This window comes from Cylas formicarius, unplaced genomic scaffold, assembly GCF_029955315.1.
Source record: "Cylas formicarius isolate icCylForm1 unplaced genomic scaffold, icCylForm1.1 PGA_scaffold_6__28_contigs__length_40554024, whole genome shotgun sequence".
NCBI classification, from domain to species: Eukaryota; Metazoa; Arthropoda; class Insecta; order Coleoptera; family Brentidae; genus Cylas; species Cylas formicarius.
Window position 1 is genome coordinate 290,332 of NW_026844347.1, and position 26,702 is coordinate 317,033.

Consider the following 26,702-nt stretch of genomic DNA (forward strand, 5'->3'; position numbering starts at 1 on the left):
TTAAGTTTTTGTAAATTTACAATATACACACACAATATACAATGTTATCAAAGCGTAGATACTGCTCCATAAAATGGATTTAGGATTTGGACCTAGACTTTTCGGCACGTAATAATTTAACTGTCTCCTATAATTTGGAAGTCCCAACAAGAGATTTACATTAAGCTAGGGATCTGCCGGTATTTAGTATGTATTTGGTACATACAGCTACACTTCGAAGCCGCGTCAAAAGGTTCCTGAAATATTCGGGAATCTAGGAGATTACATTTCAATTCGTAATAAATTCATGTAATATTCGTAAAGGTAGTTTTGATAAACAAATAACTATGTTTGTTGTAATTATTCTAAGTGGAAGCAAACATTGAAGCTTATTAACTGTTAGATCCAGTAACTAAAGTCTTTGCTTGATAAAAGTCTTTTAATTTAGTTATAATTTGGCCAATAAATTTACTCCTCCTGAGATTTCTCCAAAGTGTAAATCCAGAATTTCCTGCTAACTAGTCATTTCGTGCCGCAAGACACTTTCATGAAATTTTACAAAAATAACTGCGGTACTAACCCTGTTACTTTGGAGATAAGCACGTGTAGGAAAATGAATTGCTCGATTCCCTGTTTAATTAATGCAAGTGGCTGTCTCAGCCGGAAACTGTTTTCTTCCATTCAAATTTGCGAAATTAATTAACACAATACAATTGAACTATGTATTGGTTACTTTCTCAAGCTGACAGCAGTCAATCATAAACTTCCAAGAAATTCACAAATTTTTATAATTATTTATTACAATTACTTAAAATTTGTTGTGCATAACTTTACATATTTTATAATGTTATGTGAAAAAAAAAAAAGAAAATGCAGTACCCTCTTGCATTAGGTAGAAATTTAATTATATTATTGTATTATTATCATATATTTAAATTAAAATTAAATTAACATAATGTTTATTAACATAATATTAGTGCAAATTGTTCGCTTGTGTCAGTAACGTAAGAGCCCGATTAAGTGACGAGTGAAATTTATCAACGTGTTGCATACTGTACATTTTCTAGGATTACAGTTTTGCGATACATTTCTGCTAAACATCTCAAATGCTGAATCAGAAGTAACAAACACAAGTTCCTATCAAGGTAAAGAATAATAAACTTTATAGTGCAAAACATCGACACAAAAGTCGTCTTTTATCTACTTAATCCTATTTCTGAATTAATCTGTTTCTCTTTTAAAAGGTTACCTGATTGGAAGGTAATAAATGTCAATTTGCTTATTTGCTTTGTGAATTGGTTCTGTCACATAACATTTTCCGAAGACGAAACTGCATTAAATAAAAACAAAACGAAAGAGTTTTGCCCGTGGTTGACGGAAAACCAATTTATTATCATCAGCTGTGACCGCCATCGATCAAATACCGAGTTTTAGTCGAGAAAATATTAAAAATTACGAGAAACGAAACAAAGCGTTTCGGTTAAAACAGATTTATTTTTACCTACAGGTCCGGCAAACGCTTTGATAAAATTAGAAAAGGTTTAGATAAGGAATGTAATGAAAGTATCCTCTTCATGTCCACAAATGCGCATACAACCGTCTGGGGAACAAACAGATCACCTTGAGTGCATTCGTAGATATAAAAAAATCGGGGACGCTGAAAAATAAAACCATCACGACGACCAGAGCATGTCCTTAAGGCGGGGTGCTATCCCTGGCTATGGGCACTACCGACGTTCACTGACGTTCTATGGACATTAGAGAATAAAATAACTTATTCATTCTACAACACTGTCCAGTCCAAGTACCAGCACGAAATTGCGTATAATTTTCGCCTTTTCAAAGAAGTCATATTCAGGATTTGCACTAAAGTGCTTTATGGTACAATCTAAGCTGTCCAACATTCTTTTCGAATTTGTAATCCTAACTGACATCTCCAAACTCTTTTTACAAATAAAATGAAATTCAGAACAACTTTTTTCTTTACCTTGCTTTTTGGAATAATAGTTCTGGGTTCAAAATGTAATTCGGTTCAAGATACGTTTCACATTTTACTTGCCAACATTTTACAATTTCCATTCACCAAACAAAAGACATCTTCAAATAAGGAATGGTATGAATAGATAGAAGATAATTTGCATCTTATTTTATTCGCAATTAATATCAATTTAGCAAACAAATTTTGATATGTAAACACCAGATAATCGTAACCAGGTGGGGGCAACGTAAAAACAAAACTGCATTAACTTTGGAATTATGTGATGCGTTTATCGATCATTTACTGTGATATCAAAAGAGTAATGCGGGAAAATTTCTAATTTGCTAAAATAGTAACATATTTTATAAAATAATGTAACCATGAGCGAATTATTTGGTATTGATTTTGAAGAAGATATTACCGAGAGAAAAATTTAAATAAACAAATATTTATACTTTACAGCAGGTAAAGCCTCTTGGTTTAGCGATGTGCGAATTAGGCGCAGAATTTCTTTGCGTTCCAGAGCCTCCTCGGTCATTTCCACAGCAGGACTCCATGGCAGCACCCTTCTCCACTGAGACCCCCACATTCAAGGAGACTACTCCAGCGGACATACCCGTAGAATATCCTCAAACCAGTTCAACGGTAAATTGTTTCTTCCTTAAATCAATAGCTTTAATTAAAATATATTTTAGGTGTGACGGATAGTATAGCCCAGTAATTAAAATTTACTTAGAAAAATTTGCCGAAGTTTTAATGTTTCTATGTTTCTTGTTTCTGTGTACTAAGAGAAATATAAGCTTAATAGTCTAACAAACTTTGAAACACTGTAGCTCGTATATCTAAAAATCATTGGTACTGAATTTCAGTAAATATATACTTTGTTAACTTCTGAATATTCAAAATAGAATAAGTAATAAAATAGCTAATAAGAATTGAGTGTGTGTGTCAGTATATAATGACACATTTTAATATTTATGAAGCAAATGGAAGAAATAATGTGAGGACACTATATTTTCCCATTCTTATTATTCCCATTTAATCCTATTTGGCTATTTTACGGAATGATGATGAGTTCCAACTGAACCATGCGATGATCATATTAGTGTATAAGCCAAATTTCTTAACAAATATCATCTGTCATTTGGGGTGCATAATATATTTTCTACTCCCGTCTGTAAAATACCTAATTACCCACCGATCCAGCGTGCGGGAAGCGTCACTTTAACACGTCAGTTTCGTTTCCCATGAATCCGAGCCACTTCGGACTTTTCCCGGATTTTATCGCACGGATTTGAGAGCAATCGGATGTTTTCGCTGATATTCCTACGCTTTGAATTTTGAGGTTTGTCAATTCTGACGGTCATGTCAGTGAATGTATTCGTGTTGTTTTGCGAAAATGTAACCAAAAACCTACGGTCGTAGAAAAAGTATAGTATGCAACACGTTCAGTAAAATTTTTAACTCAATCGCTCCGCTCGTGTCAAATAAACTCGTGAGTCAAATGACGTTTACCGCACTTGTTGCATAATATACTATTACCAGTTGCCATTAAACCTACTCGTTTATCGTTCGGATCAGTTCTGCTATTTTCGTCTCTTTTTAACTGTGTATATTAGAAAGAGAGAGAGAGAGAGAGAGATGTATTATTGGATATGTCTTATAAACAACGGAATAAAAACAATTTTAAAACGTTATGTTATGTTGTTTATTTAAAAATAGAGCTTTTAAGAGGATGACATTTTCAACATCGTATAAACAAGAAAAAGCAGCTCCTAACCTTCAGTTTTGTTTTGTTTGTACTGATGAAACATGGATATTTGAAAATGGTATGATTGATCTTGGCAAGATATTAATATTAAAACTGTAAAAACCACTAAAGTTCATGCGCACGGTATGTAAAATCTCTGTGGGAAACTTAAATAATAAATGTTCCTTTACTTACCGACTAGTCTACTAGATGTTAATTGTAGCTTAAAGCACGTAATATTTAAATTGTCTGATATACTGCATGTGTATTAATTTTTGGGTACATTTTCGCAAAATTCCAAGCCTGGGAAATATCTCCGAAAACATCCGATTGCTCCCAAACCCGCACGGTAATAGCCCGGAAATGTCCGGAGTGACTCAGGTCCCTTAAAACAAAACTGAAGTGGTAAAATGACATTTTCCGCACGCTAAATCGGTGTATAATTGAGATTTTTTTCAAAACCTGTTTTTGGATTCAATTGACTATAAAGGACGAATGCCAGAATAACAGAGTGGTCGGTGTAAGCTTAATCCACATGAATTATATATTAATTTGTTATCTATTTTGTTTTAATTTCATTCATAAAGAGTGCATCATCTATAGATGCGTCACACAAATGTCGTTGGTTTCTGAAAAGCAGATTGTTCAAAGATCAAATTTTGGTCTAATTTTCTAATTAACTGAGAAAGCTTGTATAGTTAATAATAAAAATTGACAGTTTTAGACTTTTTAATTGAAAATTAAGAATTTGAAACTGATTTAAACGTCGCTTTTAGAGGGCGCTAGTTTCCTTTAGATAAATCGAATCATATTTTTTTTATCTGTAAATGTAAATATTGACAAGTGCGAACAAAAGTCTACTTAGAAGAAAATAGGCAAATCATAAATTTGAGTGTATGGCAAAAGGTATTGAGGTAAATGATGGACTATTCTTACATTTGATTTGATTTTTTGTTATTGCGATTAAAGTAAATTAAAGTAAATAGGTAAAAAACCGACAGGGTTAGACTATGCGAAGAAGAACACCATGAAAAATTTAATATTCTTTCAGATTTTCATCGTTTTTCATCCCCAACTCCAAAGATAAAAATAATATGATTCGACTTATCAAAAAGTTATAATAAAGCTAGCGCCCTCTAGAAATAACATAAAGTTTCACATTCGAACTGTCAATTTTTATTATCAATCTATAAAAACTTGCTCAATCGATGAGAAAATTCAGAATAAAATTTAAAATTTTAACGCACTGAATCATATTTTGGTTGAGAGCTTGTCAATCCTTTAGCCTTATGCGTAAGCCAAGATGGTGTAAACGTTTTATTCGTTTTTACTTCATATTAGTTTACGGTTTCTGCTCCGGGTGGGATGCTGGTTTTATTTTCTATATTGCAAGTAAGTTTGTTTAACATTTAGGATTCCGGTTTACCGCTTGGTTACTTACTTCCTTGACACTCCAAATACGGTATTTTAAACGCTATCTAAAGATGAGCATTTGAGTGCTCGAAACATGTACTAACGTATTGACGACTTTGTGTAAAAAAGGATATATTACATTATTATGGAGGAGTAGTAGTTTCTTTTCTCTTGACAAAATACAATTTTCGATTGTGTTATTACAATACGTAAATACAACTGAGTTTTCTGTTTCAGGTGCGAGGTGTAGAAATAGGAATAGTACTGTTAGTTCTAGTAGTGTGGGTGGCTGCGATCGCGCTCTTCTTCAACCGATGGGGCAAGATCAGAATGCTACTCCCTTACCAGCCGGATTACAAACAGGAGCAGTTGAAGGTGCCGGGCACAGCAGCGTGCGCGGCTGCAGTAGCGTCGGGAAACACATGCGTCCACCCGGGCCCAAATATTTGCCAGCAGGTAAAACACGATTATATATTAGTAATAAGGCCGTGCAGGCGTAACCGACTAGTCCTAACTAAATAAAGTTCAAATTACTACCCTCAACAGTAAGCGACTGCATTTTCTCATTCTACTTACAGTAGACGTTCACTTCACAAAAACTCATTTGAAAGGCATGCTCAACCTCAATTCCAAACGGGAGTTCAGGCCATAATATTAACATCGCGAAATCAATCGAAGCATTAACATCCGCGTTACAGAAAGCAGTCAAGAATATAAGAATATTTAAAGCTCACGAAGACTACCATGGCTTACCATTTTTTATGATACTACCTTATAACTTCGAAACCATCAAAATCGAGTATAAACAGCGACAAGTAGTATGTCAAATGACAGTTCCACTTTATCCAAGTAAGATTAAATAAGAAATATTTCCGTGGCTCAAAAACGAAAACACATTAAAATTTTTACGAATCATACCAAACTTACGCACGTTTTGGAACATTTAAAATTTTGACAGCTTTAAAAGCCGTAGTGTCATAGCTACAGGTAGAAGATAAGTTAGTTGTGAGTGAGTAAGAATCACAAAAAAAAGCAAATTCAGTCTTATTGTACAAAATGAATGTATTGTCTGTTAGAAACTGATAACATATTATCTAGGAAATTAAATAATAAACCGCCATTGGCGCAGCATGCGCAGTTACTATAACAAACCGAAGTGACAGGGAAGTGTCCCAAAAAATAGTTATTTTAATTTAAAATGTTCGTAATATAATCTACAACACCTAACTTCAAAGAAACCATTCCCGGAAGGAGGTATAAAACAAACGAAGGCGATGTTAAATTTTCGCGTAATAAAACGAATCGTTGCAATAACGCAAGTGACACGAACTGGTTGTAGGTAAGCAATATCTACGCAGGACAAATTTAATACGGTTTGGATTGTACGAAATTCTCTTTACCGAAACAATGCGTTTTATTATATTTTCCCGGCTTGTTACACCGGTCAGAGGCGATGAAATTGGATTTTTATTTATGACTAGGAATTTAATTTTCCCGAAAAACAAATTGAATTTCACGGGGTTTCCGTGCCTGATCGAAATTGTAATTACTGCTTATTATTCTTGCATGCCAGGCTATTGTTTCCAAAAAACTATTTTAATTGAAGGGAATTAAATTTGATACGTGGAAAATGTGATGGCGCCGGAACGAATATCATGTCATATCCATACAATTTGTAGTTGACTCCTTTCTTGTTTACTGCACCTTTTTTTTAAATTTCAACTTTGAATTTAAAATTACGATTTATTAAAATTTTAGTTGTTCTTTTATTATTTCAAAGAAACTTCAGCAGACTGTTGAACTTAATTTCTCTTGTGTCAGGTATTGCGTCCTTTTGCAGGTAGCACAATCATGCTTTAGATTAAAAAAATACACTTCACCAGAACCACCTACACAAAGTAATTCTATAACATCAGATATCAGCCAGACTTCGACAAATAACGACATCAGCAGTTTCTCAATATCATCCCGAGACGGCCCTCAGTTTCAAGCAGGGATCTGAAGAAGCCAGAACCATGTTTGGCGAAACGTCAGCAAGAAAGAGTCAATACCCGACGCAAGAGAAATCCAGATGGAACCAATAACAAACCACACATGTTAAAATACCCACCCATATTCATATTTCTTATTGTGTAATCGCCAAAGTCAAAACCAATTGTTCAAGTGAACTAAGCATAAATAGCACACATAGTTTCAATATAGTGAGTAAGATAAAATGGACTTGTTAAAGTGGTTTTCCGTATAAGCAAGGAACTAAAATAATTGATGTGATAATTATAATTAAAATAATAACAGACCCTACAAATGATTCACATAACCGAAAACAAAACTACTTTTCTTTATTCCTTGTCAATGAGCACACTACCTCCAACGCAAGCTGCCATAAATAGTCTTCAATTTTTACTGGAATAATTTTTTAGGTTTCCTTGTTTAATCTTATATAATCTTTAAGAGTTGGATGATACTTCTCAAAATAACAAGTAGTGGACCCAAATAAAATTTCTAAAAGCCGAATAGAATAATGATCATCATCATACTTTTGACCTTGACAGCAAACTCACATGCTGAGTGTTACATATTCAAAGCAGAATTGGATACGTTCAATATCGTTTACATACCTCCCCATTAGTTGTAGGTGATCCTTATCCATGTTCAAATTTAAAATTCTCCATGAAAATACGGAAACGGGGCGAAACTGAAGCACGCTCTTGATATATCTTTGAGTATAAATTAGAGTTAAATTCCAAGATTTCTAGTCGCATTTTATATTCTTTATATATTTATTTTATATATTATATTCTACGAAGGTTTATGTTAAGCGTTTTGCCTATTAACACTTTTGGAGAAATTTCTGCAAAGACTAAAATAATTCGGAAAAATTTTTGCTGTTTTGTTAGACAATTAGAACCAGCCGTTGTTGCATTAAATATTAAAGTAAATCTCACTAGAATTGTTTAATATACTATAAAAATATTCTATTAAACTCAAAAAACCAACCGATCTTACCGTTTTAGATTTTTTTATAATTGATATTATCGCTCGTAAAGTTATAAGTAATGATATGAAAAGCGCATTTTTCATTTTAAAATCTAGTTTTGTACGGCCAAAAATATAGTGTATTTATTGCTTTGACGTTTTAAGCATTTTACTGTACCTTAACCAACAGATGTTTATGTTTATTCTGCATTAAGTAGGTCTTGCCTGAGAAGGACCGTAACGAATATTTGTAGACACTTGAAATTTTTATTTGAAACGTAAGTGGATTTGATTAAGTATCGATGCTGCGGGGTATTTTCGAATTAGTAGAAGCGTTTATTTTAACATCAGGTTCTTAAGAGTTTAATCTTAATTTCAATATGTTCGTATGTATTACGGAGGTATTGGAATGTGATCCTTCCAGTAAGTACGGATTTATGTTCCTGATTCTCGAACTTTGACCCTGCGAGACTGTTTTCACTGGATAGTTCAAGGGGTAATGGTAAGTACTCTATTTATCTTATAAGTAAGTTTGAAAATAATCATTTTTGTCTTGTGTGCCTATCGATTAACAACATTTTTTCTTGTATTTTTGTGTCTTATAAATAGTAAGTAGCACAACAAAACGGGCATGAAACCTTGAGATGATTTGGTCTAAGTTGAAAGAGCATGCATATAAGAAGAAATAACACTGCACCAAAATTTAGTGATAGTATCATAAACGTAATTCGCCAAGAGGTAGCTAAAATATCAGTACGAAGATGGTTTAACTGTGAAAAACGAGTAATAAATGAAGAAAATATTTATCGAGAACGATTACTAGCGAAGTTGATCGATCATTGAACTAGGTGACGACAGTAGCGACAGTGACGATTTTTAAGTGACTGATACTTTATTATCATTATAATTATTTTTTTGTAATTAATAATGATACTATGTGAAACAGAACGCAATAAATTGTTACTTTGTAGTATTTTATTTATGTACATATTTCAAGAATTGCTCAGCAAAAAAGATTGAAAACACACTTCTATCCCACTTGTTAGTGTAAGCAGATAAATTTCAACGACGGTCCTGGTTACCGGTAAAGGGCTGCGGTTTTGGAGTAATAAACAGTAGGTGAAGTTAATCACGGGGTCGGTTGTAAAAATACAAACACACACAAAACACAAAACGTGTTTAAAGCTAATAGGAAATGAATAAAAGCTGTCAAAGTGATATGCATGATATTATTGGAATCTAAGATAAAAAGAAGTAAGGGTGGAAGGAGAATAATCAATTTCTTCCTATAATATGCCAATAATTCCGCGTTCCTTCGATTTTTTTGTATAAAAGAAAATTATGCTGCATAACAATATTACACCACATTTCAAAAAATTAGTTGAAGTTGTTTAGAAATAGAAGACCGACTAGAAGGCGCAAAGGTTAACGACATATGACGGCCATTATAGCCGACGCGGAAAAGCATCTCCAAATATTGATGAACAGACTGACCAAAGATAGTGTTAAAAGGGGTTTAGAGATAAACACCAAAAAAACATAAACAGTTGTTTTTGGAGGGCACCAATGATAATGTCAATACGCAGATAACTACCAATGGCGAAATTCTTCAAAATGTTAATAGCTAAATATATCTGGACAGAGAAATGGATAGCCATCTAGACCACTCAAAAGAGATCAGAAGAAGAATTGAGATCCCAATAGCCGGATTCCTGAACATGCGTAACTTGTTATGTCACCTCAAGCTGTCCACACCAGTTCGACTGAGAACCCTGAAATGCTACATATGGCTCTGTCGCATACGAAACATGGACATTAAAGCAAAAAACTTAACGCATTTGAACTGTGAGTGTACAGAAGAATGCTTAGAATCAGCTCTACCTCCAGGACAACCAATGAAAAAGTTCTAACAAAAGTGAACACTCGCGCGCTTTTGACTGGTGTTATTAAAATTAGAAAAACTTCCTTGGACACATAATGCGCCATGAACAGTATGAACAATTGCAGCTAATCCTGGAAAGCAAAATTCAGAGTAAGAGAAGTATAGGCAGAAAGAAGAAATCGTGGCTCAGAAACATCAGAGACTAGACACTACTTCATCAAGCCCACAATAGAGGAGACTTTGCCATATTGGTCGCCAACTTCGCCAGAGAAGACACATAGGAGGAGGAGGAGGAGATCTAGTAATATGATCACTTTGAGTCCATGACAACTTTAATTCATTTCCTAGTAGTTCTATGTATGTATACATGCTTTATGAACGTTGAAATGGTGGATACGCTAAAATTATTAAAATTTTTGTAATGTCGCAATAAAATAGGTACTATATTTTAGATTGCATTTCTATATCATTACATATCAGTTTATTAGCGATAATACTAACTATCAAAAAACCTAGAATTGTTAAAAGTTGAAAATTATAATTTTAATATGTCATCGCTCATGAAAGCACAAGCAATTATTATAATATTAATTAGTAATTTTGGTTCAGTTTGCTAATTTTTTAAAAATAATATTATTATATTAAAAAATGGTGCTGAGATTTGTCAATGAATATCTCGATAAGATAATGGGAAGTGGGATTTCTAACATCCTGCATGCTACCTTTTACTGAATCTGACTAAAATTAAAACAGTGCAAAAAGAAGAAACGGGAGCGTCTGCGGTTACTATCACGACCAAGACCGTTTACGGGTCCAATTTGTACCTGCGGAATTGGCTCGAAGAATATGGAATTGGGATACATCGCCGATATCGATTCCGACTGATACCGACACTTTCTTTCACGTATCTCACTGGTATTAATTTTTAAATATCCTGAATGTCTTTTATGTATGTTCGTCACCGACTGAACGCTTTGATGTCGTGTTACTGCAATGGAAGTGAGAAAAGTAGTTTTATTATGTCCAGAATTCAGTTTGAAATATTTAGCTAATAGAAAATGACTTCTTGGGTTACATTTAGTTCTCCCTTTATCATAGACGATAAATATTTTGGTCTGAAAATTAACTTTTTCTCGTTCCCGTTTCCCTTCTACTAGATACATTATATGCATCTTTCATTGTATGCTGACTTTTTAATATACTGTGTGACATAAATTTCATCTATTATACAATATTTGTATGAGTTTGATTATCACGCGCAGCAATAATTAATAACATTTTGGATCCCATCACTTATCCTTATATGCAAAAATTCAGTCTTCTTCTTTCTATCGCTGTTAAACATATGTTTAGGAATACCATATTTAGGAAAAATATGTAAGAAAATTTGATCATAAATCACAATGCAGTTTTGGTTCGTTTTATCCCACACGTAAAGACAGAAGTGTCGTAAACCTCTCCAATAAGGAAAAATTTAAATCTCCCTATACAATTCGAGCAAATGGACACGAGTTAATGGCAGTACTATGTCGCAAATGACCATTTTATCGCAAGTATAGGGATTACAATTGTGCAATTCACAGTGTATGTTGCCCTTGATTAAAAAGCGTAAGCAGGATGCATAAAAGAAAACACAACTTGGCATTACAAAACTATAATTAATGCTTGTTGAGCAAGATTAGTGCATATGTGTACTATATGTCGAATATGATAGGTACGAGACTAGTAGTGAGACATTACCAGAAGTAAAATTTGAAGGGCCCATGAGTGTCGCAACTTGCATAGCCAACGTAAAATATTTCTAGAATATTTTCTTAATATTTCTTAAGCCTAGTTAATGTTTTATTAGATTGACATTTTATATGTCACACAGTATATTTTCTAATAAAATTGATATGCTGTTAAAATTTGACGCAGTTTCACCAACCGTTGAATATATACCGATACTTTTAGAGATACTTTTTACTTAATAAAAAAGCTAATGAGTGAAATAAGTGACCATCATCTCATTCAGTTTTTGTTAGTTTTGATATGCAGTTCTTGAAGTACTCAAGAATTGAATCTGTATATTTGTATGAATCAGCAAAAAAAGTATTTTATATACCGATGAACACAAGAAAGTGGGAATTTTGAAGGATTTCAGATTAGCTAAATATTCGATTTTTTGATAATAATAATTGCGGGCATCGTTTTCCATTTACTTTCCTTATTTTTTCTTTGATTTTGATCATTTTGACGCGTCTCACTGCGATCATAGCAACGATGTCTTAAAAACGTGTTTATTATTAGCGGCCTTTTACAATTTATTCGACGTCGCTGAAGTCTAAATACAATTTTCAAAATAAAATAAAAAAGTTACTAAAATTTAAAAAATGCAATGCCCAATCCAAAGATTATATTAGGTCTTAAACATCATTCAATTCATCGTAATGTTTCATATTCAGCTCTGAAACGGTATCAAGTTTGGTAGTGGGTCAATTTTCTTAACTGAGTATTACCACTCGGATAATTCGAATAAGAAACAACAACAAAACTGACGCTTTATATAAACAAAAATTACAAACGTTCATTAAAACTATTTTTTTCAATTCCATTACCGAAATAATTTTAGCCAACAAGCCTAATGTATTGTTGCAATTCATAATTACAACATCACAATCATTTCGACGAGTTTTGTACATAAAATTTATTCATTAAAATTCCTTGATAGTAAAAAGTAGCAAATATCTAAAAAAATATTATTAGCGTAAAAAATTGTAGAAAATAAACAAAAAATTATTAAAAATTGTTCTAAATAAATGGTAAACCAAGTAGTGGAAGTAGATATCCTAATAATATATTAAATATTCCAAATATTTCATCCGTTCATGGTGCACTATAATTTATCCGAGACAGAACAATACTATAAATAATATAAATCAAAGTAACAAGATTTGTTCAGGTGACAAAGGTTAAAAATGAACAGGCTGTTTAAAATGAAACCTAATTTTTAAAACAACAATATCGAAAGCGATAGTCATTAGATAGTAATCGACGTAAGGCAAACAAATGATAACATATTTTTTTAAAGGATATAATAATATAGAAAACTATTAAATGTTAATTTTAAATATCAAACTTGTGTCATTTTTTTATAATCTCAAGTGGCCGATTACAGTTATGAAAAAAAAATTGAAAAAATATTACATGTGATAATAATAAATTACTTTATTGTAAATAGAATTGCAATTGGCGATGAAGTTTAAGTAAAGATCTCCTTACTTAACCGTAAGATTGCTACGCTTAGTGATAAAAAAATCTAAATACCAATTTTATATGCGCTATACATCAACTCGAAAAGCAACTAACCAAACCAACCAAAAAAAAAAAATCTTTTAAAGAATACATATCATCATTATTAGTGTTGGAAGCTAATTCAAGAAGAGTCTTTAAACAATGTGTTCTGAATATTTTCTAGACGTTAATAATTAATTACTATCCATAAGACAGGGATACGTGAGAGTTTATAATTAAATGTTTATAACTAAATAAATTGAAATAATTTTACCATTATATAGTTAATTTTAGCTTGGTGTATTTAAAAGAAGTAACCGATTTTTTTTATACAATGGCATATATTCTTCTCGGGCCATAGAAACTTATTATTTTCCTTTAGAAAAAAACTTTTAAAATTTTTGCCCATGACTTTTTCTAGCATATACCCTAAAACGTTCTACAATTCAACACCTGTGAATTACACTCCACATAGAATAAAATTTGTCTGAGTTTTAACATTTTTCTCTGACTCTCTCTGAATTTCTGCTACCGAGGTTATTACAATTTAAACGCCTGTTATTAAAAAAAAGCCTTAGTTTCTTTCGTTAGCAAATTATCGACAAAATCTGAAATAAAACAATATTTGATATTATCATTTGAATACCCTATATTTGAATATTGTATGTTATCCTTTTACTTAAAAGCCACAACTTGCCGCCTCTCCATTTTCGCATGCCTGAACATAATATTTGTTCCCTTATTTCCACCTAACATCATTTTTTAAAAACTAAAAGCTTGCTTTGCTTTGCTCGCTTCTCCTGCGATAAAGCAATTCGTCGAATTTCACTGGGGTCGGTTTATATTCGTTTCGCCAGGGTTCTAAACCCAATATTCAATTTCACAATAAAATACATCCACGATACATAGTCTTAAAATGCTTGCATTTATTATGTTGGCCCACCAAAAACTGCCATCTGCCATATTTATATAAATTATGTCGGGAAATACTACACATTTTTGTTTTTGTCTGGGGTAGAAAGAATGCGTATTAAATCGTCAGTCTTTGTGACAAATGAATCGGCGAACCAATGTTGGTAAGTACTAAGGAGAAAAAAATAATTAAAAACGATGTTAATAAGTGCCAAAATGGGTGATTCGTCGCACAGGCGCGACTTTTTAAAGGCAAAAGGTCTGGCAGTAATCCGCGACACCGAATTAAATTTCCAGCATGTTGATATTTGCATTTCGAGCTTCGCTTTTTGTTCCAGGCGTGTCTCGCTTAATAAGTTGTAGATTGATATTCAAGTGGTACGATTGTGTGTACCTGGAATTTATTCTACCCCACGTAATTCATGGGCCCGGAATTTTAATAGAACTAACTGATTGTCCAAATTCATACTAAACTGCCGCAAGGCAAAGCGGTATTTATATCGTATTATATCTGTTGTAAACATTATCTTCACCCTAATTTAATTTGAAAGCCGATTCTTTATATATTATATCATACCATAATGACTCAATTCCAATTATCAATATCACCATACCACGAGCAAAAGGATTTATTTAGCCGAAGGCATTACCGATCTTTCGAATCTAAAGAGCCACTTTACTCAACCACCTTGAAACCGTCGGGAATATATAAAACCACAGCAATTATGAAATACCCACAAGTTTTTTATATTTATTTAGCAATCTCAAAAAAATCAGACGTTGTGCCAGTTATTGAATTGGACCATTGAAAAGACACATGGAAGAGCTTCAAAATGAGTAATACAACTATCTGGTCGGGAAGATATAAAACTACCCCCAATAATGAAATACCCAAAAATTCGTTATATTTATTTCGCAATCTCGAGAAAAATTGACTTTGCCCCAGATATTTAATTAGACCTTCAAAAAACCACTTAGGAGAGCTTCAAAATAATGTATACTCACCCACCTCTAAACCGTCGGGAAGATATAAAACTAGCCCCAATAATGAAATATCCAAAAATTCGTTGTATTTATTTCACAATCTCAAAAGAATCTAAAGAGCCACTTTACTCAACCACCTTGAAACCGTCGGGAATATATAAAACTACAGCAATTATGAAATACCCACAAGTTTTTTATATTTATTTAGCAATCTCAAAAAAATCAGACGTTGTGCCAGTTATTGAATTGGACCATTGAAAAGACACATGGAAGAGCTTCAAAATGAGTAATACAACTATCTGGACGGGAAGATATAAAACTACCCCCAATAATGAAATACCCAAAAATTCGTTATATTTGTTTCGCAATCTCGAGAAAAATTGACTTTGCCCCAGATATTTAATTAGACCTTCAAAAAACCACTTAGGAGAGCTTCAAAATAATGTATACTCACCCACCTCTAAACCGTCGGGAAGATATAAAACTAGCCCCAATAATGAAATATCCAAAAATTCGTTGTATTTATTTCACAATCTCAAAAGAATCTAAAGAGCCACTTTACTCAACCACCTTGAAACCGTCGGGAATATATAAAACTACAGCAATTATGAAATACCCACAAGTTTTTTATATTTATTTAGCAATCTCAAAAAAATCAGACGTTGTGCCAGTTATTGAATTGGACCATTGAAAAGACACATGGAAGAGCTTCAAAATGAGTAATACAACTATCTGGACGGGAAGATATAAAACTACCCCCAATAATGAAATACCCAAAAATTCGTTATATTTGTTTCGCAATCTCGAGAAAAATTGACTTTGTCCCAGATATTTAATTAGACCTTCAAAAAACCACTTAGGAGAGCTTCAAAATAATGTATACTCACCCACCTCTAAACCGTCGGGAAGATATAAAACTAACCCCAATAACGAAATGTCCTAAAATTTATTTCGGAATCTCAAAAAAATCTGACGGAGAGGAGAGCTTCAAATTTTTGGGTATTTCATTATTGGGGGTAGATTTATATATTCCCGACGATTTCAAGGTGGTTGAGTAATACATCGTTTTGAAGCTCTCCTAAACGGTCTCCTTTAACGGTCTAATTGAATATCTGGGACACCGTCAGATTTTTTTGAGATTGCGAAATAAATATATCGAACTTTTGGGTATTTCATTATTTCATCTTACCGACCTTTTCAAGGCGCTTGAGCAATACATCATTTTGAAGCTCTCCTAAGTGGTTCTTCAATGATCTAATTCAATATCTGGGACAACGTCAGATTTTTTTTTGAGATTCCGAAATAAATAAAACAAATTTTAGGGCATTTCATTATTGGGAGTAGTTTTATATCTTTCCGATGGTTTCAAGGTGGTCGAGCAATACATCATTTTGAAGCACTTCTAAGTGGCTCTCCAATGGCAGATTTTGTTGAAATTGAGAAATAGCAATTAAATTATTTTTTGAGGTGATGCGAACGGACAAGGGGTTATTTTCTTTATAGCAACAATGGATATGGTTTTTGGGAGTTCCCTTATAATTTTTCCGTGCTTACTTACCCAGCATATCCACGGGAACATGTTTTTTTTAATTAAGATAAGTAACGAACTGATCCACTGTAATATTTGCAAATCCGAATCCAAAGCCAAATCTAACTTCAGCCGCATGCGTTGCAACGGTCTCAGTGAAACAGAACCCTCGTCATGTGTTTGCTGTTATTTCCCAACTTTTCTAATACACCGTGTACTATATAACAGTTAATATGTCTGTATGTATTCTAGGTTTAGGTTTAAATAAAATAAGATTTTAATTACATAGCAGGCCCAAAGAGCCGCAGATTTTTCTGGGAAGCTGAGTTGTTTATTTTTTTCTGCTCAGATAATAAATGTGTTACTATTTTCCAGGTACTGAAATAACCGGATATTTTACATTTATAACATAAAAATCTAAACCAAACATGTTTCAGTTGACTCACTCCTTTACTAGTTATTACTGGAGACAAAACAGTGTGCGATTACTTCAGATTTAATTTAATCTTATCAGCAAATAACAAATTCGCAAAAGAAGAAAGTGAAGCGAAATTATGAAAAGACCATGCTATCCAAAAAAACAAATGATGAAACGAATGAAAGCGAATTTGTAATAAAATAAATGCTCTAAACTCAAAAATCAGAGATTTCTTGGAAAATGAAAAATGCCTGTGTCTAACATGAAACATGAATTAACTATATCTGTAACCTGGAAAGCAAAGTTTCAAATTACCATTTAAAATAGATTGTCTGTAGTGGGAATGACTAATTCTAAGTTGCTCTAGGAATTAGAAGAAAGCAAGATTTTTATATCATTTATCAAGATAACTTAAAACGAAATGTCGTTAGTCCAAGTGATATTCGTCGATTTTATCGAATTAGGCAAGTTAGTTGACAAAAATTTGGATTTTAAATGATCTTACCTATAACCGGTGTAATGTATGTTTCTAATTCGTAAGTAAAGATCTTGGAAGATTTCATAAACTGGGGAACTCGGACCATGCCCTCCAACACAAATTCTTTCTTCATTATAAAAATAACTCTTAGTTGTTATTAACTCCTATAAGATAATTAACAATTTATTGTACATATCACAACGGAAATATAGAATACACAATGTACAGATTAATTACATTAAAGCATTTTATATTCTCATTAAAAGTTGACCAAAATTAGGTACGTGGATAACATTGTTATACACTTTTGAAAATTAAAAAGTCGTAATTTTAAACAGAAGTAAAAGCGCAACTGAAATCAACCACACCAATTAGCGGCACTTTCATCTGTATTTCCGTTTACCGAGAAAAAACGGGAAGATGGACTAAATATAACTCCGTAGGGCTTAAACTCTATTAAACATTTATTTATTCGCTGTCGGACTTTTTTTAAAATCTTCTCTTTTCACGATCGCGTGTTCGTGTTTACTAATTTTTGTAATTTTAACATGCAATTCTAATTTGTTTCGAACACTAATTAATGAATCAAGCTCTGCTATAATTCCAAAGCTGTCAGGCCAGTCAACAGTAGTAGTAATGATATGGCATTATTTAAAAATAAATGCAGTTAGTTCTGAGTTTTTCACCTTTTTGATTAGCTTTTTGTGACTTGGTGATAGTTGCCTACCATGTAACATTATTTTCAAAAATAGCGGCTTATCTACACAAGAGACCAAATAATAAGTTAATAAAATATCTACACAAACTTTAAATAAATAAGATATGGTCTCCGCGGAGGAACGACAAACTCCAACCAAATTCAGCTCTCTATGTCAAATAGATCGATGTGATTAGAATCAATCGGTTAAAATTTTCAATCAAAACTGGTGAATGCTGTCCGGCGTAGCAAGCCATGAATGTTCTACTTAATTTATTTATTTAATATTTGGACATTCCATCGGAATTTCGGATTCCGCGTATTCCAGTAATGTCAGCAAAGCAAACATAACTTTGACCAGTTGTTTTTGCAGTCAAGTTGAACATTCGAGAGCCAATTAACTCCTTTGAACCGGACCTCAAACGCATCGCTCTGTCAAGTGGGAACGCACAAAGCGAGTGTACGCGCACATTTAAACTCATAACATCCTGTTCAATAAATCAAAACAATTCATAACGACGCGGAAGGTAACATTAATATGAAATCGGCTTGTTTTGGATTAAGATAAAAAAGAGCTTGAAATTCTTCAATTCTCAAATTGTTTTCCCGGAAAACTGGTTAACCGTGGAATACAATACTGAAGATCTCAAATATATCAACAAACTTTAGACAACCTTATTTTCCGTAACCTTGATTCATTTGCAGATTTTGGTTGGCGAAGTTTCAGGGGACCTATTGCAGAGCTTTATCTAGGTGTCTCTCTCTCTCTGATTCGACTTCACAGCTTTGATAATGGTAGCTACTTGATGTACCTCATAGCCTTTGGTGTGGTTAGTTTCAGCAGATGAAAACGCACTCGCAATTGTATAACACGATAGTGTTTGTTGCCGGGAGAAATCGAATTGCCTTCTTCGACTCCTTCTATTAGAGTTACACTACCATTTTTTCCGGGGCATGATAGGTGTTCTAAGAATATGCCGGATAGATTTTTGAGGAATTGCTTGGTCCCTGTGTTTGGCATACCACGTGTATCTAATATTGCTAGAATTATTTTACTATGCATTTATTCATTCTTTTTAGCGACATTACAAAATGGTTCCTTTTCAATCATGCACCCTAACGAATCTTCACGGGCTATTTCGTCGACATTTTTGTTACCTTGGTAACTGTGTGTAACTGGTGTACTGGACAAATTTTTTCATTATTTTATCTCTGAAAATAGCTGTTAAAGGACCCTCATTTTTATATGTTCTGATATATTTTTGAATCTTTGCATTTGTTAAAAAGAGCAATTGGCTGCGAGTAGGAATAAGGTGATTCTTATTTGCCTTAATGCCTTCTGACAATGCAAAGATAACTTGAAATAGAAATTTTATTCTTCTTGTAAACATAAATATGTCAGGTTTACTGTCAGCGTTTAACGTATTAGATTCAATTTATAACGTCATTTCAAAATACGGTAAAAATTTATATGTATATAATTTCGACCAGAGATTTAAGCAGATACCCTAAAAATAATTTGGCAAAAAATACGAAACTACAACCCGATATAAATATTATATGTATAAAAAAAATAACGCAAAAATTAATTTTAAGATCACTGAACACAGTCGATCAGACTCAAATATCAAAACTCGAATAATCATAGTCAAACTTCGTGCAAATTCCATCCGACTAAAACGACGAAAATAGTTGGGATTCTTTTTGTCGAATTTAAATGCAGCTGCGAGAGTTGCAGATTCGACATCGCTCTAACATCATCAGTCATGTTCGTTCTTATTTTATTTATTATTTCTGCCACATGGTGATGGTGAAATCTTATTGAATTTTTGCGCCGGATTTTGATCTTGGGCTGAGATTAGGAGAAACAACCTGACAAGGAACTCGACTCGAAATTGCTAGATATAATTAAAGTTGCTAACTCTCCCGCAAAAAAGTGTAATTGCTATAGTAGACGGTAAAATTTTGTAATATATGATGCGAACTCATCGAGATAAGTACCAATAAAGTAAAAACATTGAGAAACCATTTCAGATTCGAAACATCTTCATCGCTTTGTAGAAGGATCACCGAAAATTAGATGCGTTTAAACCATTATTGTCTAATGTATGTGTTAATAGGCTTGCTGTACATGGGATCACTGTTTCAAGTACCCCCGAAGAACCACCAGGGACTCGCGAGATTGTGGATGCCAGTTCGCCTTACTGCATCGAGCAGAGGACACCTAGCAATTCGATTCGAGCACAGTCGAACACGATATCGATATCGTATCGAGCGACGTCGGGTCTTTAACCACTTCAACGACAATGACGACTGTGCTTCAAAGATTGCCTTCAGTAAGTCCCTGACGAAAGGGCGTCGTTCATTTATTTTGGTTTGGAAAGTTTGATGCACTTTTGACAAATACCATGCAAGCTGTAAATATGTTAGACGCTGTAGGTTTAAAATTTGCTTTTTCGAAAACCAACAAAATAATGGCTTTGGGTACTCAAAAGTCAATTTGACTTATTATATTATTCTAGCTTTATCAAGATGGTTGAAAAAGCTCTATAAATTGGACCAATTAATTTTTGATCATAATCGCCGAAGCGTGTCGTTTCAAGTGACTTTCTTTTAAAAGTTAGGTTTGTCATAGATCGGACTCGCGGATTCCCAAATCCTCACATAAACACTAATTACAAAGCAATAAAAAAAAACGATGACAAACATCTCTGAAAATTGCTTAAAAGAAGAATCGGATATAAGAAGGGTCTGTGTGTCATAAATTTAAAGATACGAGTTTGGTGAGGTAAAGAGAATATGTCGAAACATTAGAGTAATAGGCAAATGTAGGTAAAAACAAATATTTCTATATAGTAACTTTTAATTTGCGTATTGGCTGCAAAGCCTTGTTAAATTTAGCTCAAGAAATGTTAATGCAGTAAAGGATTAGTTGATCCAAAGTCTTTCAATTAGTTAGTTTTGCGACTGGCTAAAATCATCTTAGGCAATGTTTATCACCTATATCGAATTTCGTTAGTATTTTTTTTTAATTTACGTATAAGATCATATGAAAAATATCATTTTATGGTACTCCCCCGGTCTTGTTGAGAAATTATCGATAACCAAGTATTCAAAAAGTTATTAAACAATAATTTATTTTTTAACACAATGCATTTTTTTAAACGGTTTGTTATAATTTGATTGATTAAACTTTGCATATATAACATTTTCAATAATTTACTTTGTTTAAAGCTCGGGCGGATAACTTATGCAACACCCTTTCAATCAGTCTCAAAATTTAATACGCATTTACGGTGTTAAGTGTACTTGACATCTGTAGAAAGTTTCTTCCTTTCGTGAAAATCCAGAGAGGATATGAAAAGCATTGTTTTGTTGGTTAACCTTCTGGCAAGATTGCATTCTTTATACGGAACTAATGCGGCAACATTTGCTTTCGGGATGCTCTTTATTTGTTTTATTTTAGTTTCTAAATCCGCACAGCGGGAAGTTAAAAAAATGAATTTTAAAATGGAAAGTGTTAATAGTTTCGTAAATATTACTAAAAACACGAACAATTTTTTATAGATCCTGGGAAAAAAATTTAACTCACAGCATCGAATATGAAAATAATATTTTAAGAAGTATCAAGTATGCAAAAATCCTCCACCATCCTCCACAAGATAGGTGTCAAGCTGATTACCCGAAATTAAATTCAAGTGTTAATTGCAACAAGTTGTTCCCCTAAAAATCCGAAATTAAGGTCGTGTGTGTATAAATAGTATCATACAATATGCATTGTTGCCGCCCCGTTCAGTGTAAGTAAAATTAGGTTTTTTGATATCTGGCTCAACTTTCCCCATTTAGCCATGTCGAACTTTATTATTAGCATTTCTTTACATTTTTCAGCCATAATGTCATAGAATTCTGTATAAAATAGATATTTAGCATGATTCGCTATTTCCATTTCTTTAAATTAAACTGACCGATCGGAGGTAAGATAAGTTAATAGACATTTTACAATTTGCATGGTTCAATTTCACAGGTCAAGCTTTACAATTTGACAATTGGTCACGCAGAACGAGCATACAGCATTTTTCATTAATTAATAATTTTTAAAAGTCGCGTCGATCAGTAGACTAAAATGTTCTCTAAACAGCGTTATAATACAACTTTTATTTTTCTCGAACATTACTAGTTTTAAACATTCATATCGTAGTGACTGAAGCACCTAGTCCTTTAGCGCTTATAATGTGAAACTTTCATAATTATGTGATAAGAGAGGAAATTTGTCTAAAGTATTTAAAGACAAAAAAAATTCTAGTTTTTATGTGAGGTATATTTGCATTGAAAACAATGCTGTAAAATTAATTCTATTATTTAAATTTGACTACACCTTCAGTTTAGTACAACAACCGATTGAATATTGAAGCAGTTATGTAGTAAAAATGTAAAATTAAAGGTTTATTCTGTCCCAACATAATTATAACAGATAGGGGTTAGTAAATTCTAAATAAAATCATAAGATCTAGTGTTGTTTTATTAATTTATAATTTACTAAACTGGGATGGCGCCCCGTGTATCTCATATCATATATGAGTTTATATTTAACAATAAGTTTAAAGTAGGTTTGTTGTAAGGTAGTGTGTTATTTATAATTTTGTTATTAAGGGTAAGAATATTAAAATTTTTTAATATACTAAATACTTTTTTTATTTTTATTATTTTTTTAATTACTACTTAATGGTCGTTTACTCCATAATCGCTTCATTGTTCAAACAATATATTATACGTATTACTGGCAACTTTTTATTTTTATCACTGACACGTGACTTAAATATATTAGGGGGATTGTATGGTGATCAGCAGGACAAAGCTTCAAGAATCTGCGGCCTTTACTATTTTTCGGTATCAGTATTAAAGTTTTTTTTAAATTAGAATGACTTTTTCCAGTGTAATTATATTTACTATTACAATTATTTTATCAATTTACTGTTCCGCATTCGTATGTTGCCAGTTTTATAATTTATTTGTCTACTTAAAAAGTATATTTGGATAATTGGTTGCTTTTATTTGTTGTTAGTGAATATTGTCTTTGATTGTCGGTGTGTCTATTTATAACAATTGCGAATCCAGCGGTTTAGTCAAATTTGAAAAATATTCCTACTAAACTTCCGCCCGTTTTGACAAGGTTTAAAATAAAATAAAATAAAACAACATTCGGGCCTTGTTTAAATCCAGTAACTTTGGCATTGAATTGCAATTATTATTTTTTTTACAAATCGCTTTGTAAAGTGAAACCTTATAAGTCTAAGGGATCATGTGCCCAAACTGCATATCCAAAATCATTTCAGGTTTTGTCTAATTGTAACTTAATTAATTAATGGCTTCGTTTAAGAAGAAAACAATTTTAAACGAATACCGAAAAACCCTGTATGCTACGGATCGAGCACCGAAATTCGCAAAAGGCAATCAATTGTAGCACTTCATAATAAGAAAGGCCCAACAGCTGTCGAAAACGTATTTTCGGTATGTAATTAAACAGAAGCCTATATAATCCGCCGCCAGACTGTTGGGTTACTACGTTTGTATTGTTGCCGAAAATGTATATAGGCCTCAGGGGTGTAAACGTACCCTCAAAGATAAAAACAATTCTCGTGTTGGCCCTTTCTTGTTGAAATAATTTGTGGTTAAAGCACTTGAGCACCGCTTCATTGGAGATTCTGCTGTCGGTTGAAATCTGCCGGCAGTTTCGCTGAGGTCTCTCTTATAACTTTCAATGGCTAGTCTTTGACAGTCAGTTAAATCAAACCATCTTAGTAAATTTCATTTTTGAAATATCTCAAATTTCTGCATAGTTGTATTTTCGGACCCTTTCGAATCTTTAATTTTCCTTATTTTATATTAAACAACTCAAACTCAATTTCCATCCATAATAAATTATTAATTCTGACTTTTTTAAGTTTGTATGATAATGAGAAATATTTGCATGGCAATTGAGACAAAAATTTAAAAAAAAAATTATTTGCAAAAATTGAAAAGGCGAGCTTTTCTTCGCTTCTACAAATATCACATGGTTAGCTTAAATAGTAATTGATGGAAGTTTTAATCTTAAATTAATTATGTCTATTTTTTGAGAATCATAATTATTATCCTGAATTTTAACATTACAGTTTAAAGGGAGAATTAAAGAAACGTTCTTTATTATTTCAATACTTTGTTGATTTGGGCATTGGAAATATGCTTTTTCCTGTGAAGAGGGAATTACTAAAATTGAATTGTCTTTTAATTGAGTAACCGAGGTTTCTAAGTATTTTACCTGTATCATTGGGCAATGGTTAGTTAAATTAATTGTTTGTGGAACGCAGGGTTCATTTTTATTGAGTAAGTTTCGTGGGCATAACGACATTTCTTCAATTTTATAACAGTTTTCCTTTAGGTTGAAGAAATCATCCACGGATTTTAATAGATATGGGTTATTTATAACAGGTAGGTTTATTTAATATTAAAGGTACTGCCATATAGAATATAATAAGTTCATTCTTAATTATGACGTCTGTATGTATCACCTCATAATATTTAATAATATTATCAAAGGGAATTCGTGTTTTCGGGTTAAGTTTAGCGATGACGTTCTTTATACTTAAAAAGGCTGTGATGCATTACGTTTATTTCTGCGAAGTTAATAGCAGTCTGTACGTTACTACGGATTTCATTAATAACGCGGAGATTGTTCTCTAAATTATCGAGTAAGATAATAAAATATGATGTCGTCGTTAGCGTCTGTGTAATTTTTGCTAAATAGTTAATCTGACTCAGTATTTCTTGTTGATTATTTTTTATATTATTCAATTGGGAGTCTATGTCTTTTGTTAGTCGTTTAACAATCGTTCGAGGATATATCTTCATGAAGAATTTCTTGATTTTCATGTAGTGTTTTAATATATTGATCATAACGTTCACCATCGTCTGCGTCTAAAGTACCAAATAAATACTTTTGAGCTTTTCCCCAGAAATTAAAGAGTCCTCTTTTTATTCTTTTATGTAAAGTGATATAATGATTAATAAAAGTTTGAATAGATTCTGCTTGGTCTATAAGATCTAAAGTTCGGGTTATCAATAAGTGGCCTATAGGTGTATTTAAATTGTTTAAAGTCGAATTAATACTTAAAAGCGTTGACTTTGTTGCTTTTATACTATCTTGTAAGTTAGTTAAATTAAGTTCGTTATTATATAACTATCTCCTTCGTAGACTGGTAAGAGAGGGTTTTCTATTTCTTCTATTTTATATTGCGCACTCACAAGCATTGGCAGTAGGAGTACAGTAGCCTTCATTCTTATACCTGAAATTACAAACGTTTTTTTGACATCTTTAGGGTGTCTTTGATTTTTAAATTCTATCAACTTATATTTGGGTTGTAGTTTTTGAGCTAGTTTTTGAGGTGTATTTATTAATTGATTTGTACCTTCGGGTATTTCAGGGTCATTTTCACGTTTTTCGTTTAATTTAGCTAAGACGTTCGCTTTCTTGGCATTAAGTTTCATGTTTATTTTTTCATTAAGTTCGTCGAAAGTACGCGCGAGGTCATATATATAATCGGTTTGTAGTTGATTTAAGTTTTTCTCGAAATTTAGTTGGTAATTAAAATTTCCTTGTAGAATTTGGAAAGGAGTATATTCATGGGAAGAATGTATACTATTATTATAATTTAGAATTACAATATCCATTAGTTCTTGAATCGTTTTGGTACGGTGATCGTTTCTAAGGGCAACAAGACTTTCCTTAATAGTTGAATGTAATCTTTCGACTGGTGAATTCGAGTTTGGGTTATATGGTGTAGTAAAGTGTAATTTTATTTTATATGTTTTACACAAATCCTCTAGTAATTTACTTTTAAATGTCTGCGCGTTGTCAGTTGTGATTTTATTTGGCGTACCATGGTGTGAAAAGAATTTAATTAAGTTTTGGCATATTTCGAGAGATGTTTCGTTGATAGGGTATGCCGCTGCAAATTTAGAAAAGTTGTCCAATATCGTAAGATATTTTTGTCCTGAAATTGAATATATATCCATATATATGTGTTCTAAAGGTTTAGATCCAATTGGCGTTGGTTTATAAATGACCTTGTAAGGATGTCTATCATATTTAGTTTTCTGGCATACTTCGCATAAATTGACAAAGTTAATTACGTCTCTTTCAAGACTTGGCCAATAATACTTTTGTTTAATATTTTTAATATTTTCCGTCATTCCTCGGTGAGATGTTTTTGTAGTATAATATCTGTTTACTATTTCTTTTTGTTCGTCCTGGTCGGTTACGTCTTCGAGCAAGGTGTTAGAGATAACTAATTTAAATGCATTATTTTTAAATGTTTGCTGGAAGGTTCTTATAATTACTGGTTCTAATTCTTTATTCCAAAAGTATAAGCAGTAAGTATCTGGTGGTAAGTTGTCT

The 26,702-nt window shown here is 32.6% G+C and overlaps 1 protein-coding gene across 7 annotated transcripts in view; it reads left to right on the plus strand.

The window, feature by feature from the left end:
* LOC132704069 (fibronectin type III domain-containing protein 4) overlaps positions 1-26,702 on the plus strand; it is a 123,355-nt gene that overhangs the window by 70,837 nt on the left and 25,816 nt on the right. For 3 of the 7 annotated variants that reach the window (XM_060673750.1, XM_060673748.1, XM_060673749.1), the window contains 2 exons: positions 2,463-2,602; positions 5,358-5,576. In XM_060673750.1, the coding sequence (XP_060529733.1) occupies positions 2,463-2,602; positions 5,358-5,576 (359 nt within the window). Of the gene's footprint in view, positions 1-2,462; positions 2,603-5,357; positions 5,577-10,731; positions 10,894-20,388; positions 20,605-24,686; positions 24,737-26,702 lie in introns of those variants that run through there. The other 4 variants (XR_009619220.1, XM_060673752.1, XR_009619221.1 and 1 more) reach the window with 4 other exon arrangements.